Source organism: Podarcis melisellensis (assembly GCF_964234715.1).
Source record: "Podarcis melisellensis genome assembly, chromosome: 9".
NCBI lineage: Eukaryota > Metazoa > Chordata > Lepidosauria > Squamata > Lacertidae > Podarcis > Podarcis melisellensis.
Genome location: NC_138541.1, coordinates 12301480 through 12320201, shown reverse-complemented (window position 1 = coordinate 12320201; position 18722 = coordinate 12301480). Strand labels below are relative to the sequence as shown.

The 18722-nt window shown below is 45.6% G+C and overlaps 1 protein-coding gene and 2 long non-coding RNA genes across 4 annotated transcripts in view; all 3 read right to left on the bottom strand.

Annotated features, from left to right (window-relative positions):
- Positions 1-1896: 1896 nt before the first annotated feature.
- LOC309377810 lies at positions 1897-3109 on the bottom strand. Its single transcript, XR_014171667.1, has 2 exons — positions 2991-3109; positions 1897-2741 (listed from the first exon to the last, which is right to left on the bottom strand). It is a non-coding gene; the product is annotated as an uncharacterized lncRNA (long non-coding RNA).
- A 2521-nt stretch (positions 3110-5630) lies between these two features.
- CFAP299 (cilia and flagella associated protein 299) overlaps positions 5631-18722 on the bottom strand; it is a 351971-nt gene continuing 338879 nt past the window's right edge. Inside the window, exons 5-6 of one of the 2 annotated variants that reach the window (XM_081925440.1) lie at positions 10031-10160; positions 5631-5917 (exon numbers count right to left, since the gene is read on the bottom strand). In XM_081925440.1, the coding sequence (XP_081781566.1) occupies positions 5822-5917; positions 10031-10160 (226 nt within the window). In that variant the 3' untranslated portion in view covers positions 5631-5821. The remainder of the gene's footprint in view (positions 5918-10030; positions 10161-18722) is intronic. The other variant, XM_081925442.1, reaches the window with a different exon arrangement.
- Positions 13578-17830, bottom strand: LOC309377852. The gene is made up of 3 exons (XR_014171729.1): positions 15949-17830; positions 15230-15279; positions 13578-13670 (listed from the first exon to the last, which is right to left on the bottom strand). It is a non-coding gene; the product is annotated as an uncharacterized lncRNA (long non-coding RNA).

The window sequence follows — 18722 nt, the reverse complement described above, 5'->3', positions numbered from 1 at the left end:
CCAAACTGCGGGAGGCAGTGGAAGACAGGAGTTCCTGGCGTGCTATGGCCCATAGGGTCACGAAGAGTCGGACACGACTAAACGACTAAACATGTGGCAGGCATTAGTTTTTAAAGCCTTGCTGTGACACTGCTGTGGAGAAGCTGTAAGCATTTGGGCTGATGCATGAGTTGCCACAACCAATGAAGCTATTCTCACGGCAGGTAGATGAATGAGAACCCCCACCCTTACGCCCTAGGAGGCAGAGGGGGAAGCAGAAGTTTTCGAAGTTAGCACTGTGCAGATGAATGCTTTCCTACTGACTAGCAGCTCCCCTGATATCAGCCTCCTGGGCACTGCTAACCAGTAAGCAACTACACACTTAGATGATGCCCCCTGAACAGTGTGGTACACTTCCATTGTTGCTGCACTCTCTTCCTGAAGCATCCTTACCTGGAATTTGAAATGCATGGGGTATTCTGATATACGTCAGGGGAGTGGACCTGATGACTTCCTGTTCCTCCAGTTTCTATGATTTTGCAGGGAGTTTGTGTTACAAGAATAGTAGAGTGTACCCACAACATTTCCTGTAGCGATATATATACTATTGGAAACCACAGTTGGTTTGGGGTCCTCAGGACCGCATGGTTTAAAAAAAGAAGAATGTGTGTGAACAGCTCTCTCACATTACAGTTTGTCTCTCTGCTGTGTGCTAGTTTTCATAATGTATGAAGCCACTTAGTATTGGGGAACTGGACATTCAGAAACTTGATTGTATGAGTTGAGCCAATACCAATAGCCTTGTTTACATTTTACAATTAGTACTGTTAATTAGTATTATAGATATAGATGACAGGGAATTTTGGAATACACTTTTAAGTTGTTGTTTTTTTAAAAGAGAATCAAGTTTTTAAGTATAAAATAGGAATGGAAGTGATTTTATTAAGCTGCTTTCTAAGAGAAGAAAAATATATATACAATGCCCACATAAGCATTTCTTATTATAAAGGTTGAACAGTTTATGACAACAGACAACAGCTGACTTTAAATGCACATTAATTCTCCAAATGCAATTAATTTACTATTTCTAGACAAACTGATAATATATCAATCCAACCATATTAAACTTGTAAAGAATAAGATGTGTTTTAACCAATCTAATTATTTTATTTTAAACACCACAGCAGTCCAAATGAATAACATATATTAAACAAGAATATTAAAATCTAGTTAATCCATGCAAACTGATTACAGGACTAGGTAAACTATGGTTAATGCTAACTAGAAGTGCCTTCAAACCAAGGTTGGGCATTCTTCAAGTGATGGTTTCAAATAACCATCCATGGTTTGGAGAACCTCTAGTTTAACCGCTGAACTGAATGTTCAGCAGATAACCATCTTAAATACTGAAAGCTTAATATACTGTATTTCATCACTTAGGGAGCAATCCTGCTCATGGAGTTACTGCCCCTACCCAGTCAGCACCTGGAATCCTTGGACGGTTGTCAAGGTTAGGCTCCAGCTTCCCCATGGGACCTGCCACTGGTGCTTGTGCCTACCTTTACATTATGTTTTCTGGCTAAATGCTCTGAACAATGCTGGGTGACAGGGGCTGGGCACCATTTTAATTTCTCAGAGTTGGGGGGCATTGCTGGAGATTATAATGGTGGCCAAGTCAAGGTGCTCATTCCTGCTCACCAGCAAGTAAGCTCACAAAAGCCCAGCAATGTAGCCCAGCCTTGTGCACACATTGGCCTGGAGACTGAATTGCCTTATTACCAACTTGCTTAAACCTTGCAGGAACTTATAGCCGTATTTCAAGTATTCATTGTGAATATATACCAAACCACTTCCCCCAGCTATATAGCATGACTCCAAGTCCAGAATCAAATAATTCTTCAATTAATCATCTAAAAATATCTCTTGAATCCCAAGATTTATTGAACCAAGATTAGCAGAGAATTAATTTAGTAACGCTTCACAGCTATTAGTCCAGGCAAATGAAGAAAACTCACCCTCATCAACTTTCCTTTTAGGCTTCTATGCCTTCTCCTTTCGGTCTTCCATCAATGGGCCTCACCAAAGCAGTTGTCTGAGCATCCTTTTGGTGACCTCCATGCTATTAAATCCACCAAACAGAATCAGAGGAAGCTGATCTCTCTGTTTCCCTTCCTCTCCCCTCTGGCTGCAACCTTAAACTCTGCATATGGGCAAGAACCACTTGGGCACTTGGTTAAATGGAAGGCAGGAAAACAGGCAAAGCGAAGTCTGAAGAGGTGAACAAAACTCCCCGCACATTCTCTGAGAAAGACCAACCATTCACACCTTGAAAGCTCTTCCTCACTCATAAATGGAGCAGCTTCCTTCGTCCAGGTGCAATGCAAACACAACCCCTGCTCATGTACAGCCGTTCATTATATGCAACCGACTGTTTTCCCCATGCTGTGGCAAATGGCCAATCTTTTGGGGGGGCACAAATAAATTATGTGATCCACATAGAGAGCTGCTGCACATACTTGGCCTGCCACATGACAACATCTCCTCTAAGCAGCCTTTGCATGGTGACTGCAGTGAGCATACAGGCATTGAGCATTTCTGCACAACCCCCTCCTGATGTCTCCTTCGCACTGCGTTATAAACAAATCCACAAATACAGCTTACACTGAGGCTGTAGCCAGAATGTCCATGCTGGCTGTGGAAAGAGGTGTGTGTTTGGAGGTGGAATCCTGCTCCTAGCCTCTTTTCAGACTAGTAAAAGCCTTCTTTTCTGGAGAGCCAGTGTGGTGTAGTGGTTAAGAGCGGTAAACTCATAATCTGGTGCACCGGGTTTGTGTCTCCGCTCCTCTACAAACAGCTGTTGGGTGACCTTGCGCTAGTCACACTTCTCTGAAGTCTCTCAGCCCCACTCACCTCACAGAGTGTTTGTTGTGGGGGAGGGAAGGGAAAGGAGAATGTTAGCTGCTTTGAGACTATCCTTCGGGTAGTGATAAAGTGGGATATCAAATCCAAACTCTTCTTCTTCTACCGAGGGGACTGGCAGAGGGGACAGAGCCACACCTAAGGATTTCCGCAATGGTCACTGGGAAAAGGCTTTCCTTCTGTGACTCCCATGGAAAGCAAGTGGACTGCTGGAGGAAGTATGGGGCACCCTGTCCCTCTTCCTTCAGCCTCCTCACTCACCTGCATGGAATTCCTGATTGCCCGTGGCCATTAGGTAAGCAGTCAAACACAAGGCTACCTTAGTGGTGGGGGAGACACAGAAGCACGTGCCCCTCTGGTTTCACCCTCATCTCTTGCTCACCCCTCTGGTTTCACCTTCCTGGGAGCAGAGACGATCCTGGCAAGAGAAGGAACCATGTCTTGGGCTCCTCCCACGTGGCCTAGATCTTGCTATGTTACTGGAGCTGTGCCCACCTGTTAATGAGTCTGCTTCCATTCAAGCACCTCTTAAGCAGCACAGCACTTAACTACTCACTGGGAGACATCCCAGCCCTCCCTTTGGGTGTCCTCTTTATGGGCTTATTGACAGTAGCCCTTTCCCTGGAGCTGTTCTGCTCTGTGATTTCTTTGGCTCTTTGCTCATTCCCAAGCTGGATCCTCCCAGCCCTCCCTGCGAGTGTTTGGCCCGTAGCATCACCTGCCCCCCACCTGCAGGAAGAGACGCATTTTTCTAGGTGGGTACTTTTAATTAGAGATTTGCAAACTGACAAGGGAACTGTTCCTTTCGAGATGCAAAGATCCAGTTTCCTGGGCTTCTGGGTGAGGCGTGAGACCCTATATCAAGGAGAAAGGAAGCAGGGAAGGCAGGGAGAAATCTTGCGTTTAATAGTCTAGCTTGCCATGCAAGTGGTAGGACCACACTGGGGGCTGCTCTAGCTCACTTGGTTAGAGCAGGGTGCTGATAATGCCAGGGTCACAGGTTTGATCCCTATATGGGACAGCGGCCTATTTCTGCATTGCTTTGTGGGGGGTTGGACTAGAGCAGGGATGTCCAACCAGTAGATCGTGATCTACCGGTAGATCCCCGGCTGATCCTAATAGATCGCAGGATCCTTATTGTGTACAAAAAGTTATGGGCGGGGGAAGCTTAAAAATTCTGTGCAATTCTCCCCTCAAAAAGCTCTGGCCACTTCTTCCCTCCTTGAAAAAAGCTCAACAGCTCTGGGTAATCCACCCACCCACCCCACGCACACACCTCCTCCCTCCAATGACAATGGGTAGATCACTGCCAGTTTTTTTTAATACTGGGAGTAGATCGCAGTCTCTTGGGAGTTGGACATGCCTGGACTAGATTATTCTCAGGGTCCCTTCCAACTCTATAGTTATATGATTTGCTGTGTTAGCATTTCCAAATGCAATTAGTGAGCTCCCCTTCCCATTGTCTTTTGTTGGGTGGGATGGGGAGGAGAGGGACCATAGCACGAAAGGAATGAGTTACTGTATTTTTTGCTCTATAAGACACACTTTTCCCCTCCTAAAAAGTAAGGGGAAATGTGTGTGCGTCTTATGGAACCAATGCAGGCTGCACAGCTATCGCTGAAGTCAGAACAGCAAGCGGGATCGCTGTGCAGCAATCCCTCTTGCTGTTCTGGCTTCAGCGATAGCTGTGGAAAGCCTCTTCCACAACATCTGATTCAGAATATTTCCCCCCCCCTTGTTTTCCTCCTCTAAAAACTAGGTGCGTCTTATGGTTGGGTGCGTCTTATAGAGCGAAAAATACGGCACCTAAGCCCTTCCAATTTACAGTTTTCAAAGCAACCTGTGGGCCGTATTTGGCTAGACTCCAGCAACCCAGCCAGTCAGAGACGATGGACATTTTAGTGCAGTCAAGTCTCAAGGGCCACAGGCTGTGCAGGCCCTGCTTTAAAGGATCCACCCAACTCCAAGGTGACACATGTAAAATCACTTGAAGTTTGGCGTTCAGTTTCCAGGGCACTCATTTAGTGAATATCATTAAGTGAAGAGCAACACAGCTCTCTTCCCACCCCACCCTGCCCTATCTTCTTTTGTTAATTCACTTTCACCTCCTCCTGTTCTGATTCACACCACATTTGCTGCATCACCAAAAGGTGCATTCCCCCAAACCTGCGCACATTTCCAGAGGTGTGCGATCCTTTCATTCTTTCCCCTTTAATGGCATTTACAAAGCCCTAATGTGGAAGGCGGGACACAGGTGGCGCTGTGGGTTAAAGCCTCAGCGCCTAGGACTTGCCGATCGAAAGGTCGGCGGTTCGAATCCCTGCTGCAGGGTGCGCTCCCGCTGCTCGGTCCCAGCGCCTGCCAACCTAGCAGTTCGAAAGCACCTCCGGGTGCAAGTAGATAAATAGGGACCGCTTACCAGCGGGAAGGTAAACGGCGTTTCCGTGTGCAGCTCTGGCTCGCCAGAGCAGCGATGTCACACTGGCCATGTGACCCGGAAGTGTCTCCGGACAGCGCTGGCCCCTGGCCTCTTGAGTGAGATGGGCGCACAACCCCAGAGTCTGTCAAAACTGGCCCGTACGGGCAGGGGTACCTTTACCTTTACTTTAATGTGGAAGGCATTCTGTGGTTTTAAAAGTAATTAGAAGTAACTGTGCACAGAGTTAACACACGTTTCTAAAGGGGTGCTGTGTTTTAGGGTTCTAAAATGATTTAAAGCACTCTTATGCAGATAGGAAAACAAAGGCAAAATCTCTTTAATAAGCAACCTCAGGAAAAGTGCTATTTGGTAACTGTTCCTTAGCAGCCTAAGGCACCCTTGACTATTTAGTCCTTGGAATAAACTACCCCCCCTCTCTCTCCACCTCTGGTATACATATTAAAGACTTCTTCCAGTGTATTTATTCCTCGTCAGAAATGATGTTTAGAGCTTTCTTCTGAGGACATGATCATAAATAACCACCTGTAGGTAGAGGTCCGTTTCGATTGGGGTCCGTGTTGTGTTGTCCCCTGGATAAGCCTGAGGATGGAACAAGGGCGAGAAAGAAACAAGAAACTCAAATCAAACATGTTTTCAGTTCACACCATTGTGATCTGTGTGGCATGAGATCCTGGGAGGTTACGCACCACGGGATTACAGCCAGCTCACAATGACATGCATCACGTAACATGCCAACTTTGGCCCTCTGTTCCAAAGTCTACCTTGAGAGCTTGATCTTGTGAAAGGCCCAATTTGCATAGAATGCCTAGCCAGGAGCAATGTTTGATTTGCAATAGCTTCTGGATGCATAAGGGACGCGGGTGGCACTGTGGTCTAAACCACAGAGCCTAGGGCTTGCCAATCAGAAGGTTGGCGGTTCAAATCCCCGTGACGAGGTGAGCTCCCGTTGTTCAGTCCTAGCTCCTGCCCCACCTAGCAGTTTGAAAGTACGTCAAGTGCAAGTAGATAAATAGGTACTGCTCTGGCGGGAAGGTAAACAGCGTTTCTGTGCACTGCTCTGGTTTGCCAGAAGCGGCTTAGTCATGCTGGCCACATGACCCGGAAGCTGTCTGCGGACAAACGCCGGCTCCCTCGGCCTATAGAGTGAGATGAGCACGCAACCCCAGAGTCGTCCACGACTGGACCTAACGGTCAGGGGTACCTTTACCTTTACCTGGATGCACAATGGCTAGGAAGTTGGGCAGGCAACTGTCAAGGGGCCCCAAGTGCTACACATGCATTCTGCTGTCTGCTACAAGTGGAATGACAGCTGGTTGTCAACACTTTGAGGGTATTGCAGCCTCTCTGTTCTATCCTCACTAGTAAGCATCACGTAGCTGGCTTGGTAAAGGTAAAGGGACCCCTGACCATTAGGTCCAGTCGCGGACGACTCTGGGGTTGCGGCGCTCATCTTGCTTTATTGGCCGAGGGAGCCGGCGTACAGCTTCTGGGTCATGTGGCCAGCATGACTAAGCCACTTCTGGCGAACCAAAGCAGTGCACAGAAACGCCATTTACCTTCCTGCCAGAATGGTACCTATTTATCTACTTGCACTTTGACATGCTTTCGAACTGCTAAGTTGGCAGGAGCAGAGACTGAGCAACAGGAGCTCACCCCATCGCGGGTATTCAAACTGCCGACCTTCTGATCGGCACATCCTAGGCTCTGTGGTTTAACCCAGAGTGCCACCCGCATCCCTAGTAGCTGGCTTGGTAGAGAAGGGTTAATTTGGAGGAGCAACCATTTCTAAATATGTTTTTCCCCAATGTCTCCATTAGATTTTATGGGGAGAAAGGCACCATCTCCCAAAACTACCAGCCATCCATGTTTTCCCATAGGTCCTGAGTGGGTGGTGATTTTTTGTCTCACAAATCCATTTTGTGGGATTCAGCCTCCCCAGCCCATTGCACACTCCAATGTAGGCATCCAATTTTGACCATTTTCATGGGTATTTATGCCACTGTGCAGTAGAGACACACAAGGAAGCTAGAAATGCAATGTGTACGGCTTTAAAGAGCCGAAACCCCCTCTGTGCTTGATTTGGTCCTCAATTCTTAAAAGTATATATTTCACACAGCAATAGGGTATCTGCTTATTTGTTACAGATGTTCCACAGCTGCAGGAAGTTAGACCAGTGACCCACTTTGAATGCAACCAAATACACTTCTTTTTAGGTATGCATTTTTAAATGTCTTGCAAACCAACACACTCCCATTTTAAGATGTGTATAATTTGATATTTGGTCCCGTTGCTATTCATATGCAACCAGCTTTCATGGGAAGTACTTCAAAGAAACCCTCATCCGAGAGCTGTTCTGTGCAAACCCAAACAAATTACTGCCCGGCTTACTCTGCGTTGGTTTTGAGAGGAACCAAAGCATGGGTGTGTTTGCCATATTCAATCTATAGTCCAAGGACTTAAGATGCAACATTTTTAAAGGGACAATGAAGAACAGATGGACTCACTCAGATCACTGCAGATGGACACACTCAGATCACAACAGAGGGCCATTGTTCATAACGGAACTCTCTAACCAAGACAGCAAAGAAGCCATGGAAAAAGGGATACGATTCAAGCAAATCCCAGTATTTTAAGTCCCATTTATTTAAATCAGAAAGGTAAGCCTTTTATTACCTCTCTTCAAATGGAATCGAAGGGATGTAAAATGCTTACCTTTGTTTGAATCACGGCCATTTGTCCATTATTCTCTGCTGTTTTATGGGAGTGGGGGGATTGCCTGAATTCCAGTGCACAGAGCGCACTGTGTAATCTTGGGTCAGTCCAATGTAGGACTCATGTAAGATCTCATGTGCTTTGCGAGATTTCACCAGAACCTGCTGCTGCTTTGCAATACAGGTAAGGGAGGCTTCGATGCAGGGGCAAAGTGGGATGGCACCTTTTTGTTTCGACTTAAACAATGAAATGGGGCACACCACCCCTGCAGTGACAGAATTGTGAATTGCATACTATTCATTTGGAACAGGAATATATGGAACTGATTTCCAAGCCCCCCCGCCATTCCATGCACACTCTTTGAAAATATTTAAACCAATTTGTAAAAAGAAGGTAACTTAGCATTTAACTGTTTTGGTGTCGTAACCTGGAGTAAGTGGAAGACAGTGAAAAATCAGCTTGTCAAATGTGGTTGTCTGAGAGAGAGAAATGCCTTGAAATTGAGCCATTGCAGTGGGGTAAGGAGGGCACAACCAGTGTGGGTTTGTATGTAGCTTGTTTTAACAGGTGTAATCACTCTGGATAGCTCAGTTGGCTACAGCGTGGTGCCGATAATGCCAAGGTTGCAGGTTCGATCCCCATAGGGCAGTGATGGCCAAACTTGGCCCTCCAGCTGTTTTTGGACTACAACTCCCATCATCCCTAGCTAACAGGACCAGTGGTCAGGGATGATGGGAATTGTAGTCCCAAAACAGCTGGATGGCCAAGTTTGCATTGCAGAGGATTGGACTAAATTAACCTCAGGGTCCCTTCCTGCCCTACAATTCTATGATTCTAAGTCCTCTTAGCAACACTTTTTGGTGCTAAGGGAGCAACATAGGAGACCAGTTTCCCAATGCTTGCTGGGGGACCCATACATTATCTCAGTGGCCTTGGCCTTGAACCTACCCATAAAATAGGAATATAGGAAGTTGCCTTATACTGAGACAGACCATTATATTGTCTACACTGACAGGCTGTAGTACTTCACAGTTTCAAGCAGGTAGCCCTGGTCATGAGCTCCTGGAGACTGCAAGAAGCTAAGTAGACCTGCTGCTGGCTCAACTCGCTTTCTCATTCAGTCTGCCTTCCTTCCTTTCAGCAGCAGCCCCTCTCCTTCAGACCATGTGCTGTTACATGACCACAACCACAAACAAACTCACAATCAAGTCTCCAGACAGCTCAGACAAGCAAGCAACCTTATTCCAAAAGACACAATCTCACTCTCTTCAGTCTCTTCCAATACCTCCAATTCTCCCCCTTCCTTCAAATGCCCCTGTTTGCAAGTCCTGTTCACGAGCTCCTGATCACAAGCTCCCAGAGACTGCAATAAGCAAAGGAGAAGTGCTGCTGGCTTTGTGTAGGTTGATTGTTGCCTCTAAGACTGCAGGTGCACCCAGTTTCTGCACAGGATTACTGAACTATTATTACTGCACTATTACATAAGGAAGTGCCCAAGGGAATCTGGGGAGTTTAAGATGTTTCTCTAGATATGCCTTATGCTTAATGAAACTGAGGCCCACTACTGTCATCCATGGGAAAAAAAGTCTCATTCAAAAAGAATTAAAAAATGACATTTCCATCTTGCGAGGCCTACAGCTTTACAGGAAAACCTACCGACAATGAGATCTGTTGCTTTCAGATAGAACCAAAGTACATGGACCTTGTTTCAGCAGTACTTAAGATTCATATGTTCATGCAATGGCTTACATGGTTGTTTCTACCTTGGCTGCATTTACAAGATGTCCCATTTGAAGAACATCATGTATCCAACTAATATAAGAAACGTCCTTCATGATGGAACATCACTTCTCAACAGGACAAGTACCAGACCCATGCATTGCCCCTTGATCCGTGAAATGAGTGGTAAAAATAAAAACATGGATGTTTTACACAGACAGGCCTGTTGTCTCAGGGAAATGACAAAAGTAACAATGCTACCTTGGGGTCAACATTGATGACCTTCCTGTCAGACTTGTTCTTGAAGAGGAGGCCGCACACATTTTCTGCAATCACTTGGTAATTTGGACTTGAATTCAAGCAGCAGATATTCCTGTCCCAGTTGTAGAAACTGTAAAAAAAAAACAACAATCCAAAGAATAGAGAATGCAAAGCATCTGTCTGCAACATTGTGCAAGCCATGTGCTGCCCCCAAAGCTACCGTCCTCCTGTCTCGGGAGACAATGGAGGTGTGGGCCTTTGGGAGTGAAGTCAAACTGTTGGAAGGTTGCCGCATCTGCTGTGGCTGTAGACACTGATAAGGGGGAGACATGTTTTGTTGCAGCTGGGGCAGTTGAAGGCGTCCGGTTGCTGCTTATGTCCCTATAAGCAGCAGCCAATCAGTGAGAGTGATGGAAAGGGGAACTTGCAATGCAGTGACATTTTGCATTTACAAGCAGACAGAATGAAGCGACACAGGTCCATGGTATTTATCAGCAGCAATATCTCGGCGATAATATGTCGTTCCAGAGCAGGACTAGAAATCCTGTGTGCAGCAGCCTCCATGAACCTGGTATCTTGCTTCTAGCTCTTATCCTAAGAAATCTACATGAACGGTTACTCATGTTTTCCATCTGAATGTCTCCACGGGAATCATTTCAAAGCGTTACCGTGGAGAAAAATGGCATCATGTCAGGACCAGCCCTTTGAATGCTGGCAGAGGGGAAAAGGCATGTCTGCACTATTAACACAAATTCATTTAACTCTTTCTCTTCCCTCTCAGAAACCCCAAGAAACAAGTTACTCTGCAGATATGCCTATAGCTTCCAAGACATGTTGTTGGAAAGGCAGTCAAAACACTGGCTGGTTGTCACCAGCAAGCCTCCCTAGCCACTAGATAGGCTGCTGCAGTTTCATGGCTGGCTTGCTGTGCAGAAGGCAAGCAAGATTTCAGAAAGCTGAGTCCTATCCCTTCTGTCCCTGTTGAAATGCCCAACTCTGCCCAAGGATTCTTCCCTCTGTCGAAGCACAGCAAAATAAAGCAAACCAAAACACACAGATACTGTACTTTGTCTGAATGCACAATAGGGTGTTTAGTTAATCCTATGTGACAGAAATCCTTCCCAATTCTCTTTCTCAAGTTCCAGTAAATAGCCCGTGCTAATGTGCCTATTCTACCTGTCTAGTCTATATGCACCTCACATATCCTATGCCACAGGGACATTTCTAGGCTCAGGGGCAAGGGCCATGCCATACATTTGCATAATACCTGTATGCAAATTGAGTCAGGTTTTCAGGGGGGGGGGGAAACTCTGGCTGTGAGGTCAAATAGGGTGCCAATAGGATTTGCTGAGACCAGTATGCAGTTATGTGGATTGGACCCCCCCCCCCATGACGGATTTACGTATAAGCTAAACAAGCTATAGCTTAGGGTCTCACTCACTTGGGCCCCCCAAAAAAAATTAAAGAAAAAACAACAACCTGGATGTATATTTCCAAAATGTAAGATAAAAAACAATTAAAATAAAACCTACATACAGCAAGTGTTTTGTTTTGTGTTCTGTAGGCTCCTATGATGTAGGTAATGGGCCCTGCCTGCTAGCCTGCTCCCTAAAATATCACTGGTTTGCTCATTTCTATATATAGGGTGCCTACATTCTGCCTAGACTGGCTGCATGACAACATGTGCAAATGCTTTAGATACCTATTAGGTCCATTAATTTCCATATAGTATATATTCAACACAAAAACCAGCGACAATTTGTTGTTGACAAAGGACAGCTGGACATATAAAGGGCCCCATTACCTTCAGTAGCTTAGGGCCTCATCAAACCTAAATCCAGCCCTGACCCCACCCATAATCTGTTGGCAAGAACAGCTGCTTACGTACTTATTTAAACTGAAACAAGTGCCTCTGGGCACATCAAGATGGCGAGCGGCTGACTTGGAGATACTTGCATGGTTGCAAAGACTGTAGAGAAGCTAACTAACCATCTAAGAAGAAGAAGAAGAGTTTGGATTTGATATCCCACTTTATCACTACCGCTTTATCACTACAAGCTTCACATGAAGAACTGGACCATGACAACTTCATTGCAATTTGGTATTTTCTCCAGGATGCATGGAGGAAGGAGCATTCATGGTGTCCCTCAAGTGTGTATGGGACTCTCTGGTCAGAATGGCTGGGTTGAGACAATTAGGGAGTGAAGGTTCAAGAAGGAGAAGAAGTAAAACCAATGAGACTTCCTTCATTTAGTGGAGTGGCACAGGACAGGGTATTATTTTTCATTTTTTTGCAAGGGAGGCTGAAGAGGGGCTGGCAATGGTTTGATTTGTAACTCTTACTGAAGTTTGTGCCAAATGGAAAATATGTCTGGTTGTTGTGGTCTCCCTAGCCTTTCTGCTTGGAGCATGTCCAGCTGCCCTGTAAATTGGAAGACTGGAGTCCTGCAGAAAATATGTGGGGCCAACAGTGGTTCTGCTTACCACCTTTCGACTTGATTTGCCCCCATCAACCATCACCCCTCTTGGTCCACAACATGGTTTTGTCCTGGATAATTCTGCTTGTTCGCTTCAACCTCAAAACAGGCCTTGCATGTGCCAAGAATGCTGTGTTTTATGTTAGTTGCTGAAACTAACTTAGAGATGATAATAGTCTACGTTAGCTAGAAATTACTCACTGTTTTTCCTCCTTTTTCCACGCTTCTCACTCCTGCTCACTCATCTTCACTCATTTAATAAAATCTGGTATTACAAGTCTAAAGCTGACTAATGTTGCTAGATCACAGGATTGATCTCACCCATTTCACTGCTCATCCTGAAGCTACCTTAGGGGAGTTAAAAGGAGCTTGCTAAAGCCTGTCTCTTCTCCACAAGTAAATATTGCAGGTCTCAGTCCTCATACGCCCAGATTACAGGTGTTTGAATAATATGGGTGGGGGCAGTTGCTGGTAACTTAAGTAGGCAGTACTTCTCAGCCAGATCTACCTCATATGGAAGGTGGGTGCGCTCTTGTCCTTATATTTGCAAACCCATTCTAAGTCCTCATCACAGAAACGGCAGCAACAGAACATTTGCTAGGCAGTGCTGCTTATATGAGGGTAGTGAAAGGTGAGTTTGGATGGGAGGCATACGGAAGTAAGGGAAGAAAAGGAGGCTGAATTCTGGGAAAGGGAGCCAACGGCCAGAGCAACTGAAAGCAGGAATTGAAGTACAGAAGAAGTGGAGGAGGCAAGAACAGGAGGGAAAGAGGAATAGAAAATATGTGGTGCTGAAAAAGGGAGGCCTACGTAGAAAGGTGCACTGGGGTGATACATCAGTAGAACCTGGAGATAAGCAGTGTGATATTCCCAGAAAGAGAAACGACAGACATGGGAAAACTGTGGGCTAAAAAAGACCAAAGAGGCAATCTCTCTGTGTGCAGATGTGCACACTCAGTTTCACACATAGATTTGAACTAGCAAGCCACATTTGGGGTTGCAGGTGTTACATAGAACGTATCTCTTCATCTAGCGTTGCTGCTTTGCAATCTCTTTCACTCACCATAAAGCGGCAAAGCTAATAGCCAGATTGTGCAACTGGATAGGTGCTCGGAAGGAAGGGGGGGGGAATGCTATCAGGCAAAAGCTTTCCACCTCTCGCTCTGAAACAGGGAAAAAGAAAGCTCTTCGGTGAAGGATTTCCCCCAATCATTAAAAATAAATTAGACTTGTGGGGAAAGAACCCCTAATCAGCTGCAGAATAATCACTTCCTTCATTTGCCAAGTTTCCTACCCGCATGCAGCGAATGGCAGCATGGTTCCATCCTGGAGGGCTTGTGCACTGGGCAACCCCAGGCCCACACATGCACTGCTGGTGCATTAAGTCTCCTCTGCAAGCCCGTTCTTGACACGACAAGCAAGCCTGAGTATAACCATTATGTGGCTGGCTTTGGGTTTTCACCAGATGCTCAACTGGCACATAACCTAAGCTACAACAGTCATCTGTACAGTGGTACCTTGGTTCTCAAACTTAATCTGTTCCAGAAGTCTGTTCCAAAACCAAAGCGTTCCAAAGCCAAGGCATGCTTTCCCATAGAAAGAAATGCAAAATGGATTCATCCGTTCCAGACTTTTTAAAACCCCTAAAGTAGCAATTTAACGTGATTTTTACTATCTAACGAGACCATTGATCCATAAGATGAAAGCAGTAAACAATGTACTGCAGTCACACAATCAATCAATCAGTAGCTGAACTGGGTTCCACACACACACACACACACACACACACACACACAACCACAACAAAAAGAGCCACAAAAACACAAAATAAATAGCAAAAACAGACAGACCTCAGCATAACACTCCAACCAGTGGTTCTCAACCTGTGGGTCCCCAGATGTTGTTGGACTACAACTCCCATCATCCCTCAGCTCTGGCCTTGCAAGCTAGGGGTGATGGGAGTTGTGGTTCAACAACATCTGAGGACCCACAGGTTGAGAAAGGCTGCTCCAAACAGAAGCGTGGCACTCAAATTAGAAGTGTAACACTGAAAACGGAGCATGTTTGGATTCCAAAATAAGTTCGCAAACTGGAACACTTACTTCTGGGTTTGCAGTGCTTGGGTTCCAAGTTGTTTGAGTACCAAGGCATTTGAGAACCAAGGTACCACTATACTTGCCATTTTCTGACAGCTCTGTAGTGGAGAGATGCCCACCACGTGGACGTCCATTTATCTAACAAGGCGGGTGGTGAGAATGCATGGTATGGGGAGGTTGCCGCCATTTGCAGAGTCTGCCCCTTGCTTCTGGAGAAAAAAACCAGGGTTGGTATGGTGGAATGCCCCTCCCTGTATCACCGCCCAGATGAAAAATACATTTTCTTCCAGGTCTCGGTCCGTGCTGGTTTCCCTGGGCAGCATCACAGGCGAACCCCTAAAATGCCCAATGTTGTTGTTTGAGCTGGAGACACCTCAGCTGATTCCCTGGTGCATCAGCCAAGACAAGCTGCCCCAGAGGAGCAAGCATGGCTCCCTCTCCAAATTCTTCCTAGCTGGTCAGTGTAGAGATAAGATTGCTTTGCATTCTTCTTTCCAGCTTTGCAAAAGACAATGCTCTGCTCATTAAGCATTGCAACAGCCTCAGCCATTTCCCTTGAAAATAAAAGAAGCATTCCTTTTGCAGCTGGTTAGTGGGCACCGCTCAATGTCGCATAGTCCACATACCTGAGCCCCTTGTTGAAGAGTATCAAATACTTTTTGGAACATTTGGAAATCTATTAAAATAATAATAATAATAATAAGAAACCTACGCAGGAAATATTTAAAACGCTTTGGCATTCATTGCTGTCAATTTGATAGCATTTCCCCACCCCCTTCCTCTGTCAGGGAGATTTAAAGCATTTAAAAGGCATCTCTAATTCTATTAATCCAAATTAGATTTAGTTGCATTAGGGCTGTAGTGATTCTTGGGTTGAAGTTGGTGCTACAACAAGGGCTGTTATTTTTCCAGAGTGAATCAAATTGTCCTGAGCAACAAAAAAATAAAGACAAGCTGAAAAGATAACAATGGGAAAGCAGAAAGGGAGGGGGATACAAAACTGTCCTTATTTATTTAGAAGTTTTAAAACGCCTTTCAGGGTCAAAACAGCCCTCTTGTCACGCTCCAAATGCAACTACAAAAATCAGAGTAAAATGTATTTAAGATCAGCCTCCAGTGAAATGAATAAAATAATCTGAATCTGAGGAAGCCAAAGATTCATGGGTAGCCCAGTGCACGTAATGTAGGACCAGGAGTAGAGGAACTCCTCCCAGGCCCTGCTCTTGCCCAGGCCATACCCCACACTGGCCCTACTTTGCAACTTCCTTGGGTGCTTTTGCTTGGCTAGAATGCGCCCTTGTCCTGATCATGTCCTGTGTGCGCTTGTCCTGTGCCTCTTGCTCACCTGTCTGGTTGGAGAAGTATATAGTGTAGTGTAGTGGTTAAGAGTAGTGGACTTGTAATCTGGTGAACCGGGTTCGCTTCCCCGCTCCTCCACATGCAGCTGCTGGCTGACCTTGGGCTAGTCACACTTCTCTGAAGTCTCTCAGCCTCACAGAGTGTTTGTTGTGGGGGAGGAAGGGAAAGGAGATTGAGAGCTGCTTTGAGACTCCTTAGGGTAGTGATGATAATGATAATAATAATTTATTTATACCCCACCCTCCCCTGCCAGAGCCAGGCTCAGGGCAGCTAACACCAGTAAAATTACAATAAAAACATAAGGGGGGGGGAGAACCAATTTAAGATACAGGTTAAAAATACAATTTAAAATGCAGCCTCATTTTAATAGTAACCCATAGATCAAAACCATAAGGGGAAGGAAACATAAGGCTCAGACTAAGTCCAAACCAAAGGCCAGGCGGAACAGCTCTGTCTTGCAGGCCCTGCGGAAAGATGTCAAGTCCCGAAGGGTCCTAGTCTCTTGTGACAGAGTGTTCCACCAAGTCAGGGCCAGTACTGAAAAGGCCCTGGCCCTAGCTGAGACCAATCTAAACACCTTGCGACTTGGGACCTCTAAAGTGTTGTCATTTGTGGACCTTAAGGTCCTCCACGGGGCATAACAGGCGAGGCGGTCCCGTAGGTACAAGGGTCCTAGGCAGCATAGGGCTTTAAACGTCAAAACCAGCACCTTAAACCTGACCCTGTACTCCACCGGGAGCCAGTGCAGTTGGTAAAGCACTGGATGAATGTGATCCCGGGATAAAACGGGATATCAAATCCAAACTCCTCCTCCTCCTCCTCTTCTGACATATGTGTGGCTGGAATGCAGCCCTTTGCACAAAGTTAAGAGCTGAATCCATTGCTCCATCCAGTTTTGCCTCTGACCTCACCCACCACAGGCACACAGCCCCCCAGAAAGTTGCCCACTAGGGAATGTGGTCCTTGGGCTGAAACAGGTTTCTCCACCCTGGCATGGACAATAGGTTGGATCCAACTAGAAGCCCTACTCAGATTGAAATGAATCGACTGAATGAAGTTAGACGTGACCCCTTGTTTTCAAAGGGTCTACTCTTGAGTATGACTTGGCCAATGCAACCTATTTTGTGGCTGTCCAAGTGCCAAAATGAGCAAATTTTCTCCACAATTTCCAACGTTTATCAGCGAAAGTTGCCTTTCATGGTAGCCAGCTGGAAACTGAAACAAGTCTCGTGGCACAAAAATTCCAACGCTTTCTGTTCAATTTCAAGGCCAACTAAGCTGGCTAGCTATCATACTTCATCCTCACCTTACCTTGTAAACAACAGAAGTTTTGCCAACCAACTGACAGTGGTAATTGACCAAAACAAGCCTCAGGTTACAACTGCTTCTGTCAATTTCAGGTGCATCTCAAGAACCTATTTTCACACGTACCTAATTTCCATAATTTACTTATCAATGTCATCAGAATGGGCTGGGAATAGAAGACATAAATTGCTCCTCTGGTGTTTTCTTCTGCAGATTAACAATTCATTTACAGTAACTTCAGCTATATTAGCAAATGCATTTAACTCCAAGCTATCTATGCTAATCAGAGCAATCATATAATATATTTATGCCCCAATGCAAACTTGGGCTAGGAAGAACTACTTAAATATTTCCTTCTCTGTTTGAAGGGTGCCAAATATCGGAGCACTTGCCTGTCTCCTATCTTCTCTGGTGTCTGAGAAAGGTGCCACGTAGTTATATTACTTATTTATTGAACTTGCATACTGCTTTATATTTCAAGAAATCTCTTAACATCAACATCAACGTTGCAGGAGGAGACATGGGTGTTCCTGGCACTGGTCCTTATTGCTTTTAATTTAATTTCTTTTGACTTCCGGAGGCGGCGCAAAACGGCAATGGCGGTCCTCTTTACCGTGTGAAGAGGGGCTCCGCGAAAAAGGGTCGTCCGCTGCGGCAAAGCGGAGACCCATTAAGACAAACCGTAGGCAGAGCGAGCCTGCGGCCGTGGGACTCGGCGGGTGCCAGAAGCCCCCCCAGAAACGAGGAAGGGACCTCGTAAGAGGCTCCGGAACGTGAAAGGGGGAGCGGCGCTGTGAGTTCATCGCTCTTTTCGCGGAAGTGAAGCCGCGCTGCTGTTGCTGATGAGCGTCGACCTTTCTTCTTGAAAATCATCGGAATTGGCTGCAATTTACCCGTGAGTAAGGGGTACTAAAGATTGACTAAAGATTGACTCAAATTCATTTAATTCGGCTGAAAACGGGAGGCGAGTAACAGGAAGTCCGTCTCCCGGTCCTGCTAATCAGAGCAAAGCAAAGAACCCGATGTGGGCTGAAGCGCTCAAAAGAGACTTTGAAATTAGTATGAAGGGGCATTAATAGACTGTGTTCTTCTAGAAATTAAAAAGATTGAAGGATTAATTTTTTTTTTTTTTTGGTTTATTGCGCTAAGGAATCTTCCCCCTATTGTGAAGTGACGTGGAATTGAAGGGGATAACCGAGCTATCGGACTGCCAGTGTTGCAAAGGAGTACTGTCAGGCTGCTGAAACTTTTTCTTAAGTACAAATTGTTGCATTGATGGATACACTATCGCTTTAATACTGATATTGGAACCTTTCTGCTACCTTGTGGCACTATTTTGAAACAGAACTATCTGAAAGCCTCCTTTTCGAACTTGGGGACTATAAAAGTTGAAATAGGAACTTTGATGGTGGAAAAGAAACTTTCTTTCTTATGAAAACCCCCCCTAGTGGATTT